This window comes from Gadus chalcogrammus, chromosome 1 (assembly GCF_026213295.1).
Source record: "Gadus chalcogrammus isolate NIFS_2021 chromosome 1, NIFS_Gcha_1.0, whole genome shotgun sequence".
Classification (NCBI taxonomy): Eukaryota; Metazoa; Chordata; class Actinopteri; order Gadiformes; family Gadidae; genus Gadus; species Gadus chalcogrammus.
Genome location: NC_079412.1, coordinates 6,307,760 through 6,326,412, shown reverse-complemented (window position 1 = coordinate 6,326,412; position 18,653 = coordinate 6,307,760). Strand labels below are relative to the sequence as shown.

Genomic DNA, 18,653 nt, shown 5'->3' with positions numbered 1-18,653 from the left:
TCATTTATATACACATTTTCTTCTACCCACGAAGAACAAAGCAAATCTCTTGGGTTTCAGGAAATCAAGACAGGAAACAAATCAAATGTGGTTCAATCAGAGGCTACTGGTTTTCAAATATTAAGAGTAGACACATGGCATGGCATAATACATTTATTTGTAAAATCTGAACAGCCATCAACAACAAATTAAATACACCAAACCAGACAGAACAGATGATTCATAACGGTAACCGTGTAGAACGGGCCTAGTAAATGGTTGTCAAGGAGAAACTGATCTACATTGTAGACATTGCCATAGCTGGCCAGATCTAAATCAAAACGAGATGCTCCTCGTCGATGAGATGGTTGAGAGGAAACAGGATTCAGGGGTCCTCATCTCTTCAGTGTCGTCTCCTCTGGCCTCCTCTGACACCGCCTACAGGATGTGAGCAGAGGGCTGAGTTATAAACACTGCCGGTAGCCATGGAAACAAGGCAGACTTGCTATAATCAGAAGTCAACAGGAATATTTGCTAAACGTCGGTCGAGTCAGCGTTGTGACGTTTTGTGTCACGCACGCTTCCCGACATTTGTGGATTTTAATACTATGTTTTAAATCAGCACCCATTTGACATTAGAAGGTAAAATTTGCAGAATCCAAGGTCATAAATAAATGTATGGATCAGAGACAAAGACAAGGTGGATAGTGCAGATGAAAGGTACGTTCCCATCAGCGCGTTGACTTGGTCCTGGATGATGGCGTCCATGTCGCCCTCGCTCAGCTCTGGGCCCGTGGCGTCCAGGCCCCCGCCCTCCGTCAGGATGTCCATGGGCGCCTCGGCGATGGCCCTGATGCTCTGGTCCTCCAGGGCCAGGGCTGTGTCAAACTGCAGGGGAGAGGGGGGCCCCTGCATCCCGTCCCCTTCCACATCCAGGTCCTGGGGAGGGGAGGGGACGGGTCAGGCTGATGTCCAGACGGGAGGACGTAGGGCTGGGCGATTAATCTAATTTTGATCGCCATCCGAAGATTAACATAATCAAGTTTTTTTTTAAGGATTTATAGAAAGGGCAGAACAGCTGGACACATATCTGTTTATCATTTTAGATTTTGACCATTTTGTGTATTTTTTTAAGGCATAATTTCAAAGTTCTGTAACAACGTTTTTTTTTTTGGGAGACATGGTGAATAAATACATCATCTTTTCAAACTCAAAAATAATCGTTTGAATAATCGGGATTTCAATATTGACCAAAATAATCGTGATTATGATTTTTCCCATAATCGAGCAGCCCTAGGAGGACGCCAAAGCTAGCTTCACTGCTAGGGTTTACACTCTCCGTTACGCTCAGCAACACGGCTGTCTGGGGCCCGGTTACACATGGCGTAGCACTATCCAGCAGGGCGTTCATTCAACCTCTGTGGACGCCAGCCGCCATCAAGTGTGCATAATGGGACGAGCTCCCAGACTGGGGAACCTTTCCAGTCTCCAGAAATGATTGAAAAGAGAAACTTGCTAGCAAACCCAATAAGCTGTATTGCTATTACGATGGGTTCAGCCTTACAGCATTGTTGCGTTAACATAAACATTGGTCGTTTCATACTGGTCCTCAGGGGCGTCCTGGGATTGGTTGGCTTGCTCTGTGTGAATCTAAAGCGTCATCAGACCACCCTTTACCCGCATCTCCACCAATGGGACTGCTTTTCATCCGGTTAAGTACCTAAGTCTTGAGCATGCACATATCGGTGGCAGATTTCCCGGAATATGGATCCCTGTTCCCATTCACACATTAACCCATACAGGAAATGTTCCGGGACATGGGTAAGCAGGGTCAGACTTAAAGGTAAGACTGCATGTGTGAAAGGTGCTTTGGTTACAAGGTAACAAATAGGTGAACTGTTAATCCAACAGCAACATCGAGTGTGACAGACAGTTGAAGATTGGACTACGTTGAAGAGTGCCTTGTATATAATAATGACGTGAACTTAACACAATAGTGGCAACGGCGGCTCATTACACTAGATTCTGATTACATTTTGCATAACCGCGATCTGATTGGCCGACGGATCCGTCGCTGCCCGAAAAGTTGAACAACTCTCAACTTTTTGACGCAGGCCACAGAGCCGAAAGGACGGACAGACCCACAATGCATTTCGCGAGCACCCCATGCAAAGTCAATGAGATCCGTCGACGAACGGAGATAGTGTGAATGCGCCATAACACCTCCACGGACAGAGCTGATGGGAGTCACCTAGACTAACACCTCCATGGACAGAGCTGATGGGAGTCACCTAGACTAACACCTCCATGGACAGAGCTGATGGGAGTCCCCTAGACTAACACCTCCATGGACAGAGCTGATGGGAGTCACCTAGACTAACACCTCCATGGACAGACAGAGCGGGGGTCACCTACATCACTGAACTCCAGGGGCAAGCTCTCCGTGGGCTGGAGCTCGGCAGCACTCAGGTACATGTCTCTGGCTGCAGGGGTGAGCTGCACCTGCGGGGGCGGCGCCTGCTCGGGCTGGTACATGGGGGGTGGGAGGGTCAGGTGGAGGGGGCAGCGCGGCTCCTCCGACTGGCCCATGTGCACCGTGCGGTTGCACGGGACCTCCTTCACGCCCGGACACAGCTTGAAGAGCACCTGGCTGCCGTCCTGATGGATGTCTGAGCCACTCGGTTAGGGACAAAAGTTAACAATGGTTCAATAGAATATAGAGAGGAATGTGTGCATTCAGGGAAACAACAAAAAGAGAAGCGTTATTCCGAGCGTGACATGGTTCCCCATCTAATTAGTTTACTGCATTACTTGTTTTCACAACGTGCTTATAATGGTTAAGCGGTTAGGCATTGGACTGTGCACAAACAACTGAGCAAACTTCTGAACAATGAGGTCCTGATGTTTTTTTTTTTTGTTGTTTTTTTTAAGCATGAACTAAGCCTCGGCTTTAGCCTGTGTTCACATGGTAACACTGCTCGCTCTGTGTCATTATCCAGATTTCTCTTTATACCTCAGTACCAGGAACTGGACATTTGGTGCCCGTCTCAACAACGGAAAAGTAGGTCATTCCTGTCCTCTAAATGGATAGAAAAAAAATTACAAGGTCGGACAAAAGTTTTCAAATGAACATTTTTCAAAGAGCAAAGTCATACGGCCAGTTGAAGGGTAAACCATGGAGAGATAGATGATGATTGCCTCAGACATCAGGTGATGTAGCCAGTAAAAGGGTGAAGGATGGAGACATAGATGAACACGGCCTCATCCCCAGCTCCTTAGGCTACTTCAGTTGATACCAATAGGTTGGCTAGTCCTTCAACTTGTGGTCTGAGTTCTGTATACTGTATGTTTTGTTTGAGGCCCTGGTGAGAGAGGAGCTGACCTGACACACACTGAGTGAGTGTCCTGGGACCAGATACCTGCTGTGGGGACAGTTTATAGGTGAACCGTGTGAACTGGCCTTTCGATGTCCAGTGCATGACAGCTGTCGACACCGCCATGCAACAGTGCTCTGAGCTGCTTAGTGTTTCTTCCAGCATGGCTGGGCAGGCCCCCCACGACTCTGGGGAAGCCCCCAGACCATAGGAAGGACTTCATGTAGGCGCCGTTTGAAACCAACCGCTACTGCAAGCGGCTGGCCTTGATCAACGCCAGTACAAATGTCCCCCCGGAGGGAGGGGCTACACCGATCCTTTTCTATGACCACATATCTGAAGAGATCCAACGGCATTACATTCATTCAATCTTGAACCCTTGAGTTGATAAAAAGGCCTTTTGTATCTGAATATGGTGACATCCTCATTAAAGGGGAGAAATATTGATGGTGTTGTTTGCACAGTCAGAGTGAGTAGCCCATGCACAGCTGAGATGGGGCAGGATTCTCATTGATAGTATTCAGCTCCATTCACGCCCTTGCATTATACTCTGCTGACCCACTCTGCCCCCGGTGCTCGGGCATGGTACAGCAGCATTATATTGATATCATTCTCGGAGTAGCGGGTAGATGAAGGATACGTGAAACGCAGTGCCGGGTCAGAGGCAGGCTGGGATTGGTACAGCGGGTCCCCTCCACGAAGGAGATGCACTTCTCGTACACTGTGATCGTGTTGTAGGGCTGCAAGGAAGGAAGGGCCAGTTCAGTCAAGGGACGGAATCCAAAAGACAACAGGACCCCACGAGACAGAAAGCCCACATACCCAGTTCAATTATTTACTCTGAGTTTCTGCTTCATGTTAGTGTCCTAAGACAGAACGAACACTTAAATATGACACGACACCACATAGCTGCAGGTAAACGTGGTGTCTACAGACAGCGTCACCAGATTGGGACAGATATACCACCCAATCTGGCAACCCGCACTGCAGGGCAAAACACTGTCTACAGAGCCGGTCCTCGAGACGACCCTGTGTGGAGTCTGGGCAGACCCAGGCCTCGCGCCTCCACCGGGCCGCAGACAGCCCCACGGGGCGCCCGAGGAGGGTGGCAGATGGAGGGGTGTCAGAAGGAAGGGGCAGCAGACCTGGGGGGCGCCCTCCGTGGCGGCCTGCCTCCTCTCCCTCAGCTGCCGGTGCAGCAGCGCCTCCGTCCCGTAGCGCCGGCGGTAGCGGCGCAGCGCCTTCAGCTTCTTCAGGTTGTCCCGCTCCTTCAGGGACAGGCCCTCGGGGCCGGTGAGCAGGCTGCTCCCTGGGGAACACAGACCACAGTCGGGGTCAGCCCTCCGCGGGTCACATGGTGCTGCAGATCGGGACCCCTATGTGAGGCGGCCGTCAGCGGGTCACATAGTGCTGCAGATCGGGACCCTCTGTGTGAGGCGGCCGTCAGCGGGTCACATAGCGGTGCAGTCCGACCACACCCAGAGATCACTCAGATCCCTGTCGTCAGAGATCGAGCTATAGAGATCGATAGGTGAATGGAAAGTGACTCTTTGATCTTGTTTTGACTGAACTCATCCAGTCAGTGTTTCATAAGCTGTACATAAGGTTCATGGAGCATTGTCTTGAACAAAGCAATACATCATTAACAGAGTGGGAGAGCTGTGTGATAACAGCTGCACAGCAAAATAAGGTTTGAAAAGGATGCAAATTGTAATATCCGTAGCCAAAGGAAGTGGTACATGGAACGGGCATGTGAAGCAGCCCCTCCGTCTCAATCAGTCTTACCTATGGACTCTACTCCTTCAGTCTGACCTATGGACTCTACTCCTTCAGTCTGACCTATGGACTCTACTCCACCAGTCTTACCTATGCACTCTACTCCACCAGTCTGACCTATGGACTCTACTCCACCAGTCTTACCTATGGACTCTACTCCTTCAGTCTTACCTATGGACTCTACTCCTTCAGTCTTACCTATGGACTCTACTCCACCAGTCTTACCTATGCACTCTACTCCACCAGTCTGACCTATGGACTCTACTCCACCAGTCTTACCTATGGACTCATGCTCCACCTTGCGGTTGTGCAGGTAGCGTCTTTTCTTCTCCTTAAGCAGGTGCTGCAGGCGCTTGAACTGGTCGATGTAGAGCGACTGCAGCCGGATGAGTTTCTCCCGTGTGATCAGTGCCACCTCCTCCGCCGTGTATACCCCTGCGTGTCTGATACAGAAACCCCAAACGTTATGTTTAAGCCCACATCCAAAACAGATGCACTGGAGACATTTGGACTTCGGTCAGATTGCAGCTTGCTTTAAATGTGAATAAATCAAGGATGGGTTTAGTGCTTTGAAAATCTATTTAGAATTGATTAGATAACAAATAAATGCCAGGGCCAAGCACTTTGAATCCTTCATCCTTCATTGGCCAAATCTGTTGATTCACTTGTTTAACAGATTGGTTCTACACATGAACTTGGCGTGCCACAAGAGCCATGGGAGGACATGTTTCTACATCCCAAGCTGAGAAAGGGACGCCAGGGGACATGACAGGCAGCCTCTCCCACTCACAGCAGTAGAAGTTAGAGCTCTAAGAGGACCGCACATTCTGTGATAAGATAAGATACAACTTCAATAATCCCCCGTAGGAGAATTTTGTTTGTTGCAAAAACAGCCCAGCAGCAGTGGAAGGACCGAAATAAAATGACAATGCAATAAATACAATAAATACAAAGTGCTTTGATGCTACCGATAGCTACAAAAGGACCCATGTAGAATAGATCTCTGTATATTTAATCAATGCGTTGAAGCTTACTGTCTATAACAATCATTGTTTTTAGCAAACTACTGTAGGTGAGTCTCCATGGATGTATTGTCAGTGATAAGAGTGAGCCCGGAGAGGGTTAGGCACTGTCCCATCTAGGTCTTGCTCTACTTTTCAGCTGCAGACACATTCATATTTTCCAAATAGCAAATGAGACACATTGCAAGAGGTAAGCAAGTTAAAGCCAAGTTTTATAATCTTAATTGACCCAATGTTGTGGCATAATAACACCATGTGTGAGAGGACTGGAGACCTACTTGAGAGGGTCTTCATGATCACTGTCTATGCTGTCTGCTTCACTGTCAGGGTCTCCTCTCCACGTCTGGTCCAGCACCAAGGGCACCGGCTCCTCCTCGCTCAGACTGTCCTCGTCTAGGACAGAGACCACAACATAAGGTACCACTGTGGGCAGGTCCTGGTGCTTGGGTAGAAATGGAGGCTTCCAGCAGGTCTGCTCTGTCATTCAGATATGCAACGTCTGAGTGCCTCGGAAAAGGCCCTCAGACACGACAACCTGAACGCCACCTGCAGTCAGCAGAGTGGACCGTTCACGTCGTGTGTTGAAGAGAGTGGCAAAAACATCGGATTTGACCACTTTTATCTCTAAATTGGGGACTTATTTCAGTAACAGTGAAAAGGGGCATGGATCAATTAATAAGAGACAACGTTTTGGTTCTCTTTGACATGTATGACAAAGAGAAACGATTCAAAGATTCTGAAAGTGAGACTTCCACTGCTTGATGCCTATCTTGCTACAAGTGATGTTGGCACAAGTCCTGAAAATATTGAAAGCACTTCGGTCCAAATTTGACAATGATATACATTCAGAAAACCTGGATGGAAAGAGGAACCAATTCAGAGTGAATGAAAGAACCAGTATTCATGCAAAACTGCAGGAAATTCTGATGAATTTGTCCTTGGATCATGTGGTAAAGATGGGATGGGAGGGACGTGCTGAAAATTCATTGACAGAGTTTGGTTTTGATGTTGAAATGGAATATATCCTGTGCTGAAAACGTCGATTGCATGAACTTTTGCCTTTGGGATCCATTTATACACTTTGAAGTGACCTTCTCAGCTTTGTCTCATCCAAACAAGCAGAAGAACAGGCTGAATATGGGGAGAAGCCTGATAACAGCTGCAGTCACACCGACCCTAGAACTATCAAAGCTGAACCATACTCTCCTTCACTCAAGTAACTAATTAAAAGGACTTCAAACTGCAACTGGGTGAGTCTGAATATCATTTTTCTCTCTCAAATGACGTGTCAATAAGTGTAAATCAGTAGTGTTAGACACTAGAAGTTGAAGACAAGTTCCATAGAACAAATGGAGTAGATTCATCAACACGCATGAGTCAGGGTGTACTAATGGCATGGCAGACAGCTCAAGGGGTACAAAACAGAATGGTTGTGAAAAAAGCAACTTATATTCACCTGGCAGTTGGTTGCAATCTGCGACATCATCGCTAGTAGCTCCGGGACTTTTAATTATCAATTAACTGATTTTTGTTGCCTGTTAGCCTATTAATATATGGATGGTGCGTCACTGAAGGGCCCAGTCCAGTTGCTATGAGCACTATTCAGGGTGACCCTGTAAAGCCCGGTCCGCGGTCTCGCTGCTCACCCAGGATGCGGCTGGCCTCGCTGCGGCCGTCCTCCAGGCTGCGGCCGCCCTCCAGGCCGTCTGAGCGGCTGTACCCACTGAGCTGGGCCAGCAGGGCCTCCGGGGACGGCCCTGAAGAGCTCTTCCTGAGCTGAGCTCGGAGGGCCATGGCGTTTCTCCGGGCGTGCTCCGCGCAGAACGACACTCTGGGGAGAGGAAGAGGAGGAGGAGGCAGAGCGTTGGAAGCTGCAGTGTGGTGTAGGACAACACAGACGTATGCATCAGGTTGATTACCCCTTAGCGTCGGACCCCAGACAACTGGTAAACAACAGTATGGTGTGTAAATACCCAGCCACACATAAAAGTAGAACACAGAAGGTGTAGCATTTGTTCGATATTAAACATCTTGAAATTCAAACAGTTTAGTGGATTATTCATGGGGAACATTTTTCCATAATGAAATATTGACTGAAACCCTCCATATATCATGACCAAATGTGTATGTGTTCTTCTAGAATGTATACAATGGCCAGCTACACAATTATCCATTCATCCAATATGGCGTGGGAAATTATTTGGTTCTATTTGTCACAGATATTATTCAGTGAAGGTGTACTGCATTGTGACATTCTGGATCCTTTCGGGGGAAAAAAACAGGAGGATACGGTACTGTTTGTGGGGGTTACACTTCTTCACGTAGCATCTACCCCTGACATCCATCTAACAACGTCCAACGTGAACTCGACCTAACCAACCCACCCGTCCACTGACCCAGCCTAACCAACCCACCCGTCCACTGACCCAGCCTAACCAACCCACCAGGCCACTGACCCAGCCTAACCAACCCACCCGTCCACTGACACAGCCTAACCAACCCACCCGTCCACTGACACAGCCTAACCAACCCACCCGTCCACTGACACAGCCTAACCAACCCACCCGTCCACTGACCCAGCCTAACCAACCCACCAGGCCACTGACCCAGCCTAACCAACCCACCCGTCCACTGACCCAGCCTAACCAACCCACCCGTCTTTCTTCTCCACCTTCGGGGCGGCGCCGGGGCAGCGCTTGCCGTTCTTGGTGGAGACGTAGCTGCACTGCTTGTAGGGGGCGCCCTTGTCCTCCAGCACGTGTTTGATGCAGAACTCCAGGCCGTCCAGCCGGGGCTGGGAGCAGGGCCTCTGGGTGAAGGCGCAGGTCATGGGCTCCTGGGGGCGGGGCGGCTGGCTCACACGCCCGCGGCTCGACGGCAACACATGGATCCTTATCCTGTTCATTGCTAAGCTAGACCCTGTAACATAGTTCAACATTACTAATAGGCATAAACAGTAATCGTTTTTTAGCCAATTCCACTTAGGAGCACCAAAGCTGAATCATTTGGTGCTTAGGAGCACCAAAGCTGAATCACTTATTAGCCCCACCCAGGGGCTAAAAAGGTGTGCCTCGATAAAATAAACCTGTCAACATCATAGTTAAACAGTGGCTCAGCATCGCTCTTCATGTCAACATGGCCCTTTTAAAAAGACACGGCCTGAGGAAGGGCGGGGGTTAATGACTGCAGGGTGTCAACACAGTAGTTACCATGACTACACCTAGCAGCAGTTACCATGACTAGCTGGCTACTGAACACATCTCTGTCAACTGATAATGACCAACTGATCATTATTTCAGGTGGAGATGTGATCTTCCATATACGCTGTGTTCCAGCTTTATTCACTCTAACTAAGTAGTAACCAAATTGAATATTTCACTTGCACAACAATCTCTATTTTGGCAACAAGATGATAGCCCTTGCAGTTGTCAAAATATACTACATTTACTTAGGGTATGTTATTTTCTGGAGAAAAACAGGCCGCGTGGTAGCGAATATCGTTATTATTCAAGGCATGTATCGAAGTTAGAGAATCCTGTACCTGGCTACTGAACACTAGGAGGAAGTTGTTGGATGATTATATTTGAATTCGTCTTCAGATCTTGACTGAAACTATATCTGAGGAGGACAAAGCTGACATTAGAATGCGTCCGTAATGATAAGATGATCGATAAGGTGATCGGTGCTGATCAAGCCAACTGCCACTGGTCGGAGCCACGCCTCCTCCAGCGTCACCGCGCGCTGCTGGCCGCGGGGTCGCCATCTTTGTTTGGCAATCGCACTAGTTACTAATCAGCAATCTTTTCACGCAACGGATTATAACACGTTTGTGAAAGGGGAGCGCTACGTGGTGAACTGTGTTGATAATAAAGAAGCTTTTTATTGTAATGCGCTCACGGAAACTGTTTATAATGACTAAACGCCTTACCTTCAACGGAACCGCCCAACGCTGCGCTTCTCCACAGCACACTGCGGCGCTTCAGACCGCTGCTGCAGCGGGGGGACAAGGCCCGCCCACCTCCACCCTCATTGGTTGACCCTCTTACGCTCGCAACGTCATTTGAGTCATGCTCACGCCCAGGCACTGATAACTATTTGAGCACATCCTATTACAAAAAATGAACATGTAAGCAATTGTTAAATTCTTAAAGTATTTATTGACATAAGATTATATCAACCACATACCAAAAGGATCAGTGTACACAAACAATGTTTTAACTGAAACAAGATCTGTAAATTATTGAATTCGAAACCTGAGTGTAACTTAACATTTAACATTAGGATGTGACAAATATGGACCATGAATAAATACAAAGGTAGAGTTGTGAATTGCATTTCTGAGGCTGCATGACCGTGCGTATCTCCCTTAAAATTTCTGATTTCCGAAGTTTAATTTTCTTTAGTTAATATAAATCCTGATATAAAAACCTAGAAGTAACCATTTCCGAATATGATGCAACCTAGTGATATTTACATCTATTATAATATATTATCAGTTAGACTAACACTTTAAGCCCATTAATAAGCATTCTTACTGGGATAAATATTCATTGCATTTTACATTTCTTATTGATCAACAGAGGATTGATTCCTGAGAAGAATATAATTCTCATCTGAGCATAGTTCTTACACCTCATGGGGATATTAAGAAAATGTGGCGTACAAGTCCTTAAGTTATGGAGAGGTACGCTCACTTGAACCAACTTTTTAAAACCTTTATGAAAGATAATCTACAGCAGGTATTGAGCAGGTATCAATGAAAATCATACAATCGTTTTATATACAAGTTCACACAACGTGATGATAGCCAATACTGTACCACCTTCCTAATGAGTACCCCTTCAGGTGTTCTGTACTAGAGGCGGTGCAGGAACAGATCCTCTAGGAGTCAGTCCGCAGCCTCTCAGCAGTGGCAGTCACAGGGTTTTTCAAAACATGTAGCATCACAAATGCGTACCTGGAAATCCTTGCCATAATTTATTGTATGGATACTCAACATTAATTGTGTACATTTGAGTTTACACAACAACACATATGGTCTGCATAATAGAAGACCGTAGTTAAAATAAAATAGTATGGCCCTCAAATAAACAAGACATGCACTCACCTATTCAACCTTTTAAACTGTGGATAGTGTCAGAACTGTTTACACATACACCTTGTTCAGAACATGATAAAACACAGTCATGACATATGCTGTCCGTAATGAGGACCATAGTTATTCCAAACAAGAAACGTTGACAAAAAAATGTAGCTTGTATATCCAAACTCAAAACTTGTACTTTAACTGAAGACTGAGCGGTGTTATGGCCTTCCTTTGTTTCTTGATGAATACTTGGCCCAACATGATAATTATGCTACCACTGTTTCAGGCAGCGTGCCCACTCTGTCCAGACAGGACACATGATGGGACTTCAGACTGGCAGTACCTTAGGCTATACACTGTAGACATGTTCAATGACCTGGACAACAAGTTTGGTACAAACATTTTTAGTGTGATTATTTCAGAATGAACAGTATTCATCTATTTAACAACCATTTAAAACAATGACTGCAAAACCTTTAAAAAAAATAATAACCAGGCTTCCTTAAAGGGACGCTGTGTAAAAATTACTCCCATCTAGTGGTACAATTGTATATTGCATTCAAACTAATAGTGCTTGTTCAAAAACTACGGTGGGCACTATGTGCCAAGAAGCTGTGTTATGACATCCAATACCACCTCATCGAGTCATTCGAGTGATGAGGTTCGTTATTTCAAACAAATTTCAAAATGAAATGAATCATTAGTGTAAGCTAATGATGTATGAGTAATTACTCTTCACGCAAGATAGTGAATTATTTCAGGCATCATTCACGCTGGCTCAGAGTGAAAACGCGTTTGCTTTTCCTGTACCACATAGTGCTTTTTGTCCCTCTCGGCAGTTCATAGACCGGAAGAACATGGAAGCCTCCATGAAGCTTACCCATCCTATGTAACTACATATTAATTATTCTTCGCTCAGGAGGATAAGTGAGATTTTGGGCAGAGATAATTCTACACCAATGAGGACTTATTTATGAATGAATACGTTGATTTGAGGTAATAAATGACTTAAAATATTACACAGTATCCCTTTAAGTAAACTTGATTTTCCAACTTTTCTTATCAAAATGTAAAAATATTTTTTGTTTTACAATCTTTGTACAGGAGCATATGAAGTAATGCAGGTAATAAAAAAAATAAAAATAAAACAGGGATGGGGAAAGAATGCTATGGGAAGAGTAAAAAAAAACGAAAAAAAATATAACAGCTACAGACATGCATTCAAGCCAATACATGAACACAACTCCTGACTGATAAAACTGAAAGCAGAGGCTTAGAGATTTTATCAAGAGTATGTTTCTCTTCAAACGCATTCAATTAATAAATACTGTACTATAAAAACATATTTAAAAGAATCGCCAGCAAGACTTGAAGTAATACCTCCACGATGCAATGCTTCATCTATAATTTCAAGGCGTCTGACTTTTTTTTACAGTGACGGCAAAAAAAGCCACATCCCACCATCACATTTCATTGGAGTTGAGGTCATACAAAATGTAACAGCAAAAAATAGTATTTACACGCCTTCCCATAAATATCTTGTTCCTCAGAGTGTCTTAATTTTTCCCCAATTTGGAGATTTTTTTTTTCACAAACTATCCTAAAGTATGTTACAAATTATAAAACAAGTAAATGTCATCCACCATAGGCTGAAAACAGCAACACATTATCACAAACATTTCAAAAGGAGAAAAGAATCCCCCGTGATGTACTACAAAGCAATATCATTGTGTATGATATCAAGTACAGTATACGTCCTTGCACCCCCTGAAGTGTTTATTTGGGCAGCGGCGGCAGAGGGGGGGGCGGTTCTGAAGGAAGGGGCGGCGGCCGGGCGCTGTTGCCCCTGGAGTTAGCCGCGTAGCGAAAGTCCCCGTACTGGGGCCGGTAGTCAAACAGGGGCGGCTGCGCCGGCTGGACACCCTGAGCACTCAGCAGGGAGTTCAGCATCTCAAAGGTGTCCTGGTACTCGTTCGACTGGCCCCCGGTGGCGGCGCCGTGTCCGTTTGTGTCCGCCTTGTCTCCCTTGCTGTGGGGGTAGCTGCCCTGGGGGTGGGCCAGGCCCAGGGGCGTCAGGCTGTCGGGAGCGTGCCCCAGAGCGTGGGCCGAGGTGGAAGACAGCGCCGCCAGCTGGTAGGCGTTGCGTGAGGACTTGCTCATCTTAGGGGCGGGGTGCGGCGCTGGGGGATCCTGGGGGTGAGTCCTCTTCCGAGAGGCCGAGGACGAGCTCAGCCGGGACGAGTCGCTGGGGATCTTTTTGCTGCCGCCGCCCACGGCGGCCCCGGCGCTGGAGGAGTGTTTGTGGGAGGACGTGGAGGAGAGCGGGGCACTGCCAGAGGAGGAATGGTGGTGGTGGTGGTGGTGGTGATGGTGGTGATTTGAGCGTTCCCTGTGCTTGTCCCGGCTCTTCCCCTCCTCCCCTGAACTCCCTCTCTGTTTCTCCGGCATCCGGATCCTCACTTTAATGTCCGGGTCCTGACTGCGGCCGCTGCTGCCGCCGTGCCCGCCGCCCGCCGCCCCACCCAGGGGCAGCCTCATCTTCAGGGAGCTGCGCTCGTGCCGGTCCTTCTCAAGGGGGATTTTGAGGATGATGGGCGAAGGGTTATTTACATCAGAGGAGGAAGAGGAGCTTGAGTGAGAGCTGGGCTGCTGTTGATGGTGCTGCTGCTGCTGCTGCTGCTGCTGCTGCTTGTCTTTCCTGGGATGCTGCTGCTGACCAATGAGGGCTTGGGCCGCGTTGGCATAGTCCCGCTTCACGCTGGCCTCCATGTTCTCAAGCTTCCTCTTTTGGGCAGCCAGCACGTCGGCGTTCTTGGCGCGGTACTCGCTGAGCGACACCTTGGCCGGGGCGTGCACCTCGTGGTTGGTCTGCGGCGGCTCCTCGGAGCCGGGCTTCATGTCGGGGTGCCAGTGCTGGGCACTGCCCATCTCCACACCGTCTCCGAGGGAGGAGGAGGGGCCCGAGAGGCTCATGAGCCCGGCCAGGGTGGTCTCAGAGGAGGCCATGGAGATCATGCTCATCATGGCGTCCGTGGGGTCCCCATCGTCCTGGGCTTTAGACTTTCCTTTTGCCGTCTGACCCCCGGCCTGGAGCAAAGCATGTACGCGTGCATTACTGCCCCGATACATCTTTATACATGACCGAAACCACAGTTCACCCACTTTTGCGACTTACTTTCCAGTTACGAATCCGTTTTAATCGGCTGGGCGTCTTTTCCAAGATCTGCAGAAACTCATTTGTCAGTTCTGAAAAAAGAAAAAAAGGAAAGGTCAGAATGATCTGTGAAGCAGTGAGACTTCTCCGAGGGCTGATCGACTGTTACCGCTCGTCTCCCAACACCTACCGTCCAGCAGCTCCAGCGTCACAGTGGGCTCCACGTACTCCCACCAGTGCTTGCTGTCTGTGGAGACTGGGATCTCCCAGTTGGACCATTTGCAGGCCAGATGGATGCACACGCAGGCGACGATGGGCGGGCTGTACTGCAGGCAGAAGGTGGTCAGGTGCAGACTACACACCACATCGGGGTCCCAGGGTGGGGGGGGGGGGGGGGTCGCATCACACACAGAACACAAGAAGACAAAAGGAGACATCATCAGTGGTGGACCAGGGACACATAGATAGGACTTTCGCATATACATTATCGATACCAATGTTCAGCCCTCCTTAACAAATTACAGGCCCTTAGAGAAGAGGTTCCCAGAGAACCGAGGTCCTACCTGTTAGTGGCCATAAAGTAGGAGGTCTGGGCAAGGTCCTTACTCGCTGGAATGATAAAACCAGAGAGGCATGCTGACATATTCAAACGGATTAGTCTTTCATTTCAGTGAGGGGAATGTCATCTTGCGTATGTTGATGCTTACCTCTAACGAGCTGAGTACACTTGACAACGTGCGTATGAGGGTGATCAATGGTGATCTCAAAAGCTGAAAGCAAGGAAAGACAAAAAAAAAGCATCTGATCAATACAGGTTCCCAGACGCTCTAGACACTTTTGCTGTGTAAGACCCGATTGACTGCTGCGTGTTAAATGGAAAAATAAAACGGCATGATCTCCTCAGGTGGTGACCTGGCCAGAAATATGAAGCGTCAGCATGGACTTTGTGTGTTACGGTTTGGCATTTAATTGTTTATCCCCATTGTTGGACCTAGGGTTGCATCAACTGAATCTGGTAGAGATGTGAAAGCACTTTTACAAATCATATAAATATGTTAAATGAATATAGACAAACATGATCTGCCCGGCCTCTGTCTATTGGGAAGAATACAGAAAGGTTAACACTAGAAGTAGTAAAGACCGTTACCAAGATGAAGCATGTTATCACTGCGTACAAAAAAAACTGTTTAAAAACCACTCAATTTATAAATATATGGATGGGCATTTATATATTTCTCAGATCAGTGAGCTGCAAGATTCAGTCTTTGATAACATCGTCTGCCCTTTATTGAACATTTCGACAGAGTAATATGGAGCTCAGCCAACCAGTACTTTGAGCTACTCACTGCAGTGCCCATTACTTGCCTCTGCTAAAAATAAAAGAAAAAAGCTTTAATGGAAACTAGGTATCAAAGTAGTCCTAGCAAGACATTGCTTCAATGCACAGGTAAACGTAATCTTCTTTACCAATTCCATGGTTGGAAAAGGTTCACCGTTTTGAAGACGGTACTTATTTTTGAAGAATTGTAAAGCAAGCTTTACAATTCATTATGCCTACACAAAGTTGAAACAAGCATTGATAGATTTTTGAGTGCCTTTCTATTACTAAACAAATGATGCCCATTCCTATATAAAAACACCAATAAAAAAAATATATAAATGCCAATACAGAAGTTTATAAAAGGACATAATAGTAGCATAGGTAAAGGGTGGGATGACTGAACAGACATCTCGTACTCATGAGTACATGAATGGTCTTTCCAGTGCTGGCAACTGTCTGCATGTTAATGTTCTGTGAACGAGATCATATGTATTATTTCAGCCCTTTAAGCACATCTCTAGCTTTTGGGAGAGGGGTTATCAGGGGACCCAAGTCTTCAATCCCAACTTACCCAAGGTCTGGAGTATAATGCTCTCCAGAATGACCAGGTCTTGGGCTTGTTGCAGGTAAGCCTGAGGTTAGAGGACAGGCAGGTTACTTACTGGGAGCCACTCTCTTAACTCGCTCTCGCCTCATCTCTCATCCGGCATCCTGCTTAACAGTGCTACCCTTTATGGGAGCAATGGGCTGAAAACATTCAGTATCCCCATTGTTTAAAATAGCAAATCAGTCACACAAACAAGCAGACTCCCCCAAAATGTCTGTGAAGGTTAGAGTAAGGAACAGGAAATGCGAAAAGCCAAAACAAGCAAAAATTGGCATGATATTACATATCATCCATTCTAGAAAGAGAAAAGTTATGGTGAGTATTGTGGTATAAATTTAAGATCCAATTAAAGCCAAAAGCTCTAAATACAGATCCAACCGTTGGCCATCAGATTGTGCCATCATTAAGTCTATCGCTGAACGCTCCGCTTCGCGCTTCCTCCAAAGTAATTTCTTGAAGGAAAAAGAACCCATTTCCTGTTCTGTACTTTCAAATACTTACGTCACTGCGTACGTCTGGTGATGGATCCTGGGGGTTCAGGCAGGCATGCGTCACCTTGATAACATGCTCCAATTTTCGGGGCTGCTCTTCCACCTTGGCAGCCAGGAACAGTGTGGCTGGAGCTATGACCTGATGGCCAAGTGAAACGGTAGGAAATTACAAGGTACAATCAAACATCTGCTTAAAGGGAGTACAGGTCATGCAGTAAACACCGAAAAGATGAAATAAACAATATCTATAACTTTACTTACATTTCTGTGAAATCTGGTGAAAGACTGCACCATGTAGAATCGGTGCATGTACACAATGGCAGTATTTATAGTAAGCTGTGAGCTGTCAACATTTTATTAAGGGCAATAGATGCACGTTTATGATTCTGTTTAATTCGCATGATCGGCCACATATAAGCAAGCAAGAATAATGACTTGTTTACAATGTTACGGATGTCTACAATTAATGACACTTTAACCACGCTTGTAAACAACATGATATCCGTGCACATACAGCCCAAGCCAGGCTGCAGAACCAGCTTCCCAAGGTTGTTTATGTGGACTTTAAATAGTATTGTAACTCACTCAACACTTAATTTGTCCAAGAGCAACATAAAACTGCTGCTGTTGTTGTTTGCAGTCATACAAGTTCAGTAGTTTGACATTGCTTTTGCGACAGGAAACAAGGAGGTACCACTGAGGTCCCACGGAGGTCTTTAAGACCCGCCTTGAACGGAGGCCCTGGACTCCATTAGGTGAGCTGAGGGCCTCTCGGTTTAGCTTGCTAACCTGGAGCAACACACAACCTCCCCAGCCTCACTTTGACCCATCATACACCATCAACCGTCCGTCTGATAGTTATCTAACCGCACCCAGCGCCGACTTTAACCCCACATTAGCGGTACCTCCACCCAGACCGGTCTCTCGGCAGGCTAACGGGCTAGCCGCTCTCCTCTGGACAAAAGATACACGTTGAGCCTCTGTCCCATGTCCTGCAGAAGGTTCGCGGCCTGTTGTCTGTAGGACAGCTCCTTGTCACAGTCCAGGCCTGCTCGCCGAGAGGGGCTGTTTTCGATCTGTTGCCGGGTGAAGTACCATTTGTTATTGTTGCTTGCAGGAGGAGATGGAAACGAAGCCGCCATTACTGAGGAGAACGATGTTTTAAAACGGGCTGCGTCACAGGAACCTACGTCAGAGCCTGGTCTATATAAGGATCCTGCGCTTCAATCCCCCGCCGCAGGCGGCCACCCCTTTTCTTTTTAATCAGAATCAGAATACTTTTATTACATCTTATACAAGTAAAAATATAAATATGTAACAGCATAGATCACAATAATAAGTAAAGTAAGTAATACAAATAGAAACTAAAACAGTGGTAATAAATAATGATAAGTTATGAGTAGTAAAGTGTAAACTGTTGTGTAAATTGTTCTAGTGGTAGTTGTACCAGCCACGGTTGATTCTAGTGCAAAAATGCTGTGCAAATTACAGAAGAATATGTATTTTTAGAATCTGTTGTGTGCGTGGGGTTGGTTGATTCCAAGCCTTACTGCTTGGGGGGAATATCTGTTGGTCATCCTCTGGGTATCCTCTCCCGCTTCAACTACATCAGCACGTCTGCCATGGGGTCCGAAGGTCCAACATTATTTATTTAGCAAGCCCTTCACCTTTACTACTTGTCCTTTGAATGTATTAATTGAGGTCTCCATTAACATACAAACACTCAATATTGACAAGTTATATTTTCTGTAACCTACCCCTATTGGTTGATGAATAATTCTTAAATTATGGATGCAAATCCATGATTGGAAATATGAAACAACTCATTAGGAAGGTAATGGTG

At 46.6% G+C, this 18,653-nt stretch overlaps 2 protein-coding genes across 7 annotated transcripts; both read right to left on the bottom strand.

The window, feature by feature from the left end:
• Positions 1-116: 116 nt before the first annotated feature.
• kansl2 (KAT8 regulatory NSL complex subunit 2) lies at positions 117-10,161 on the bottom strand. Its single transcript, XM_056584877.1, has 10 exons — positions 10,080-10,161; positions 8,806-9,070; positions 7,798-7,982; positions 6,430-6,544; positions 5,409-5,572; positions 4,499-4,662; positions 3,994-4,093; positions 2,395-2,648; positions 709-918; positions 117-418 (listed from the first exon to the last, which is right to left on the bottom strand). Exons 2-10 carry the CDS (start codon positions 9,054-9,056, stop codon positions 383-385), a joined length of 1,479 nt encoding a protein of 492 aa, XP_056440852.1. The 5' UTR covers positions 9,057-9,070; positions 10,080-10,161; the 3' UTR covers positions 117-382.
• Positions 10,162-10,205: 44 nt separating this feature from the next.
• Positions 10,206-18,018, bottom strand: ccnt1 (cyclin T1). Of its 6 annotated transcripts, none has more exons than XM_056584571.1 (9): positions 17,780-18,018; positions 17,072-17,153; positions 16,821-16,949; positions 16,284-16,344; positions 15,099-15,161; positions 14,955-15,027; positions 14,582-14,745; positions 14,413-14,483; positions 10,207-14,324 (listed from the first exon to the last, which is right to left on the bottom strand). In XM_056584571.1, exons 1-9 carry the CDS (start codon positions 17,950-17,952, stop codon positions 13,014-13,016), a joined length of 2,127 nt encoding a protein of 708 aa, XP_056440546.1. In that variant the 5' UTR covers positions 17,953-18,018; the 3' UTR covers positions 10,207-13,013. The 6 variants fall into 6 exon arrangements, with proteins under 6 accessions (XP_056440716.1, XP_056440546.1, XP_056440593.1 ...); XM_056584618.1 differs by having other exon boundaries at positions 14,955-15,000; XM_056584683.1 differs by having other exon boundaries at positions 17,072-17,866.
• Positions 18,019-18,653: the final 635 nt, after the last annotated feature.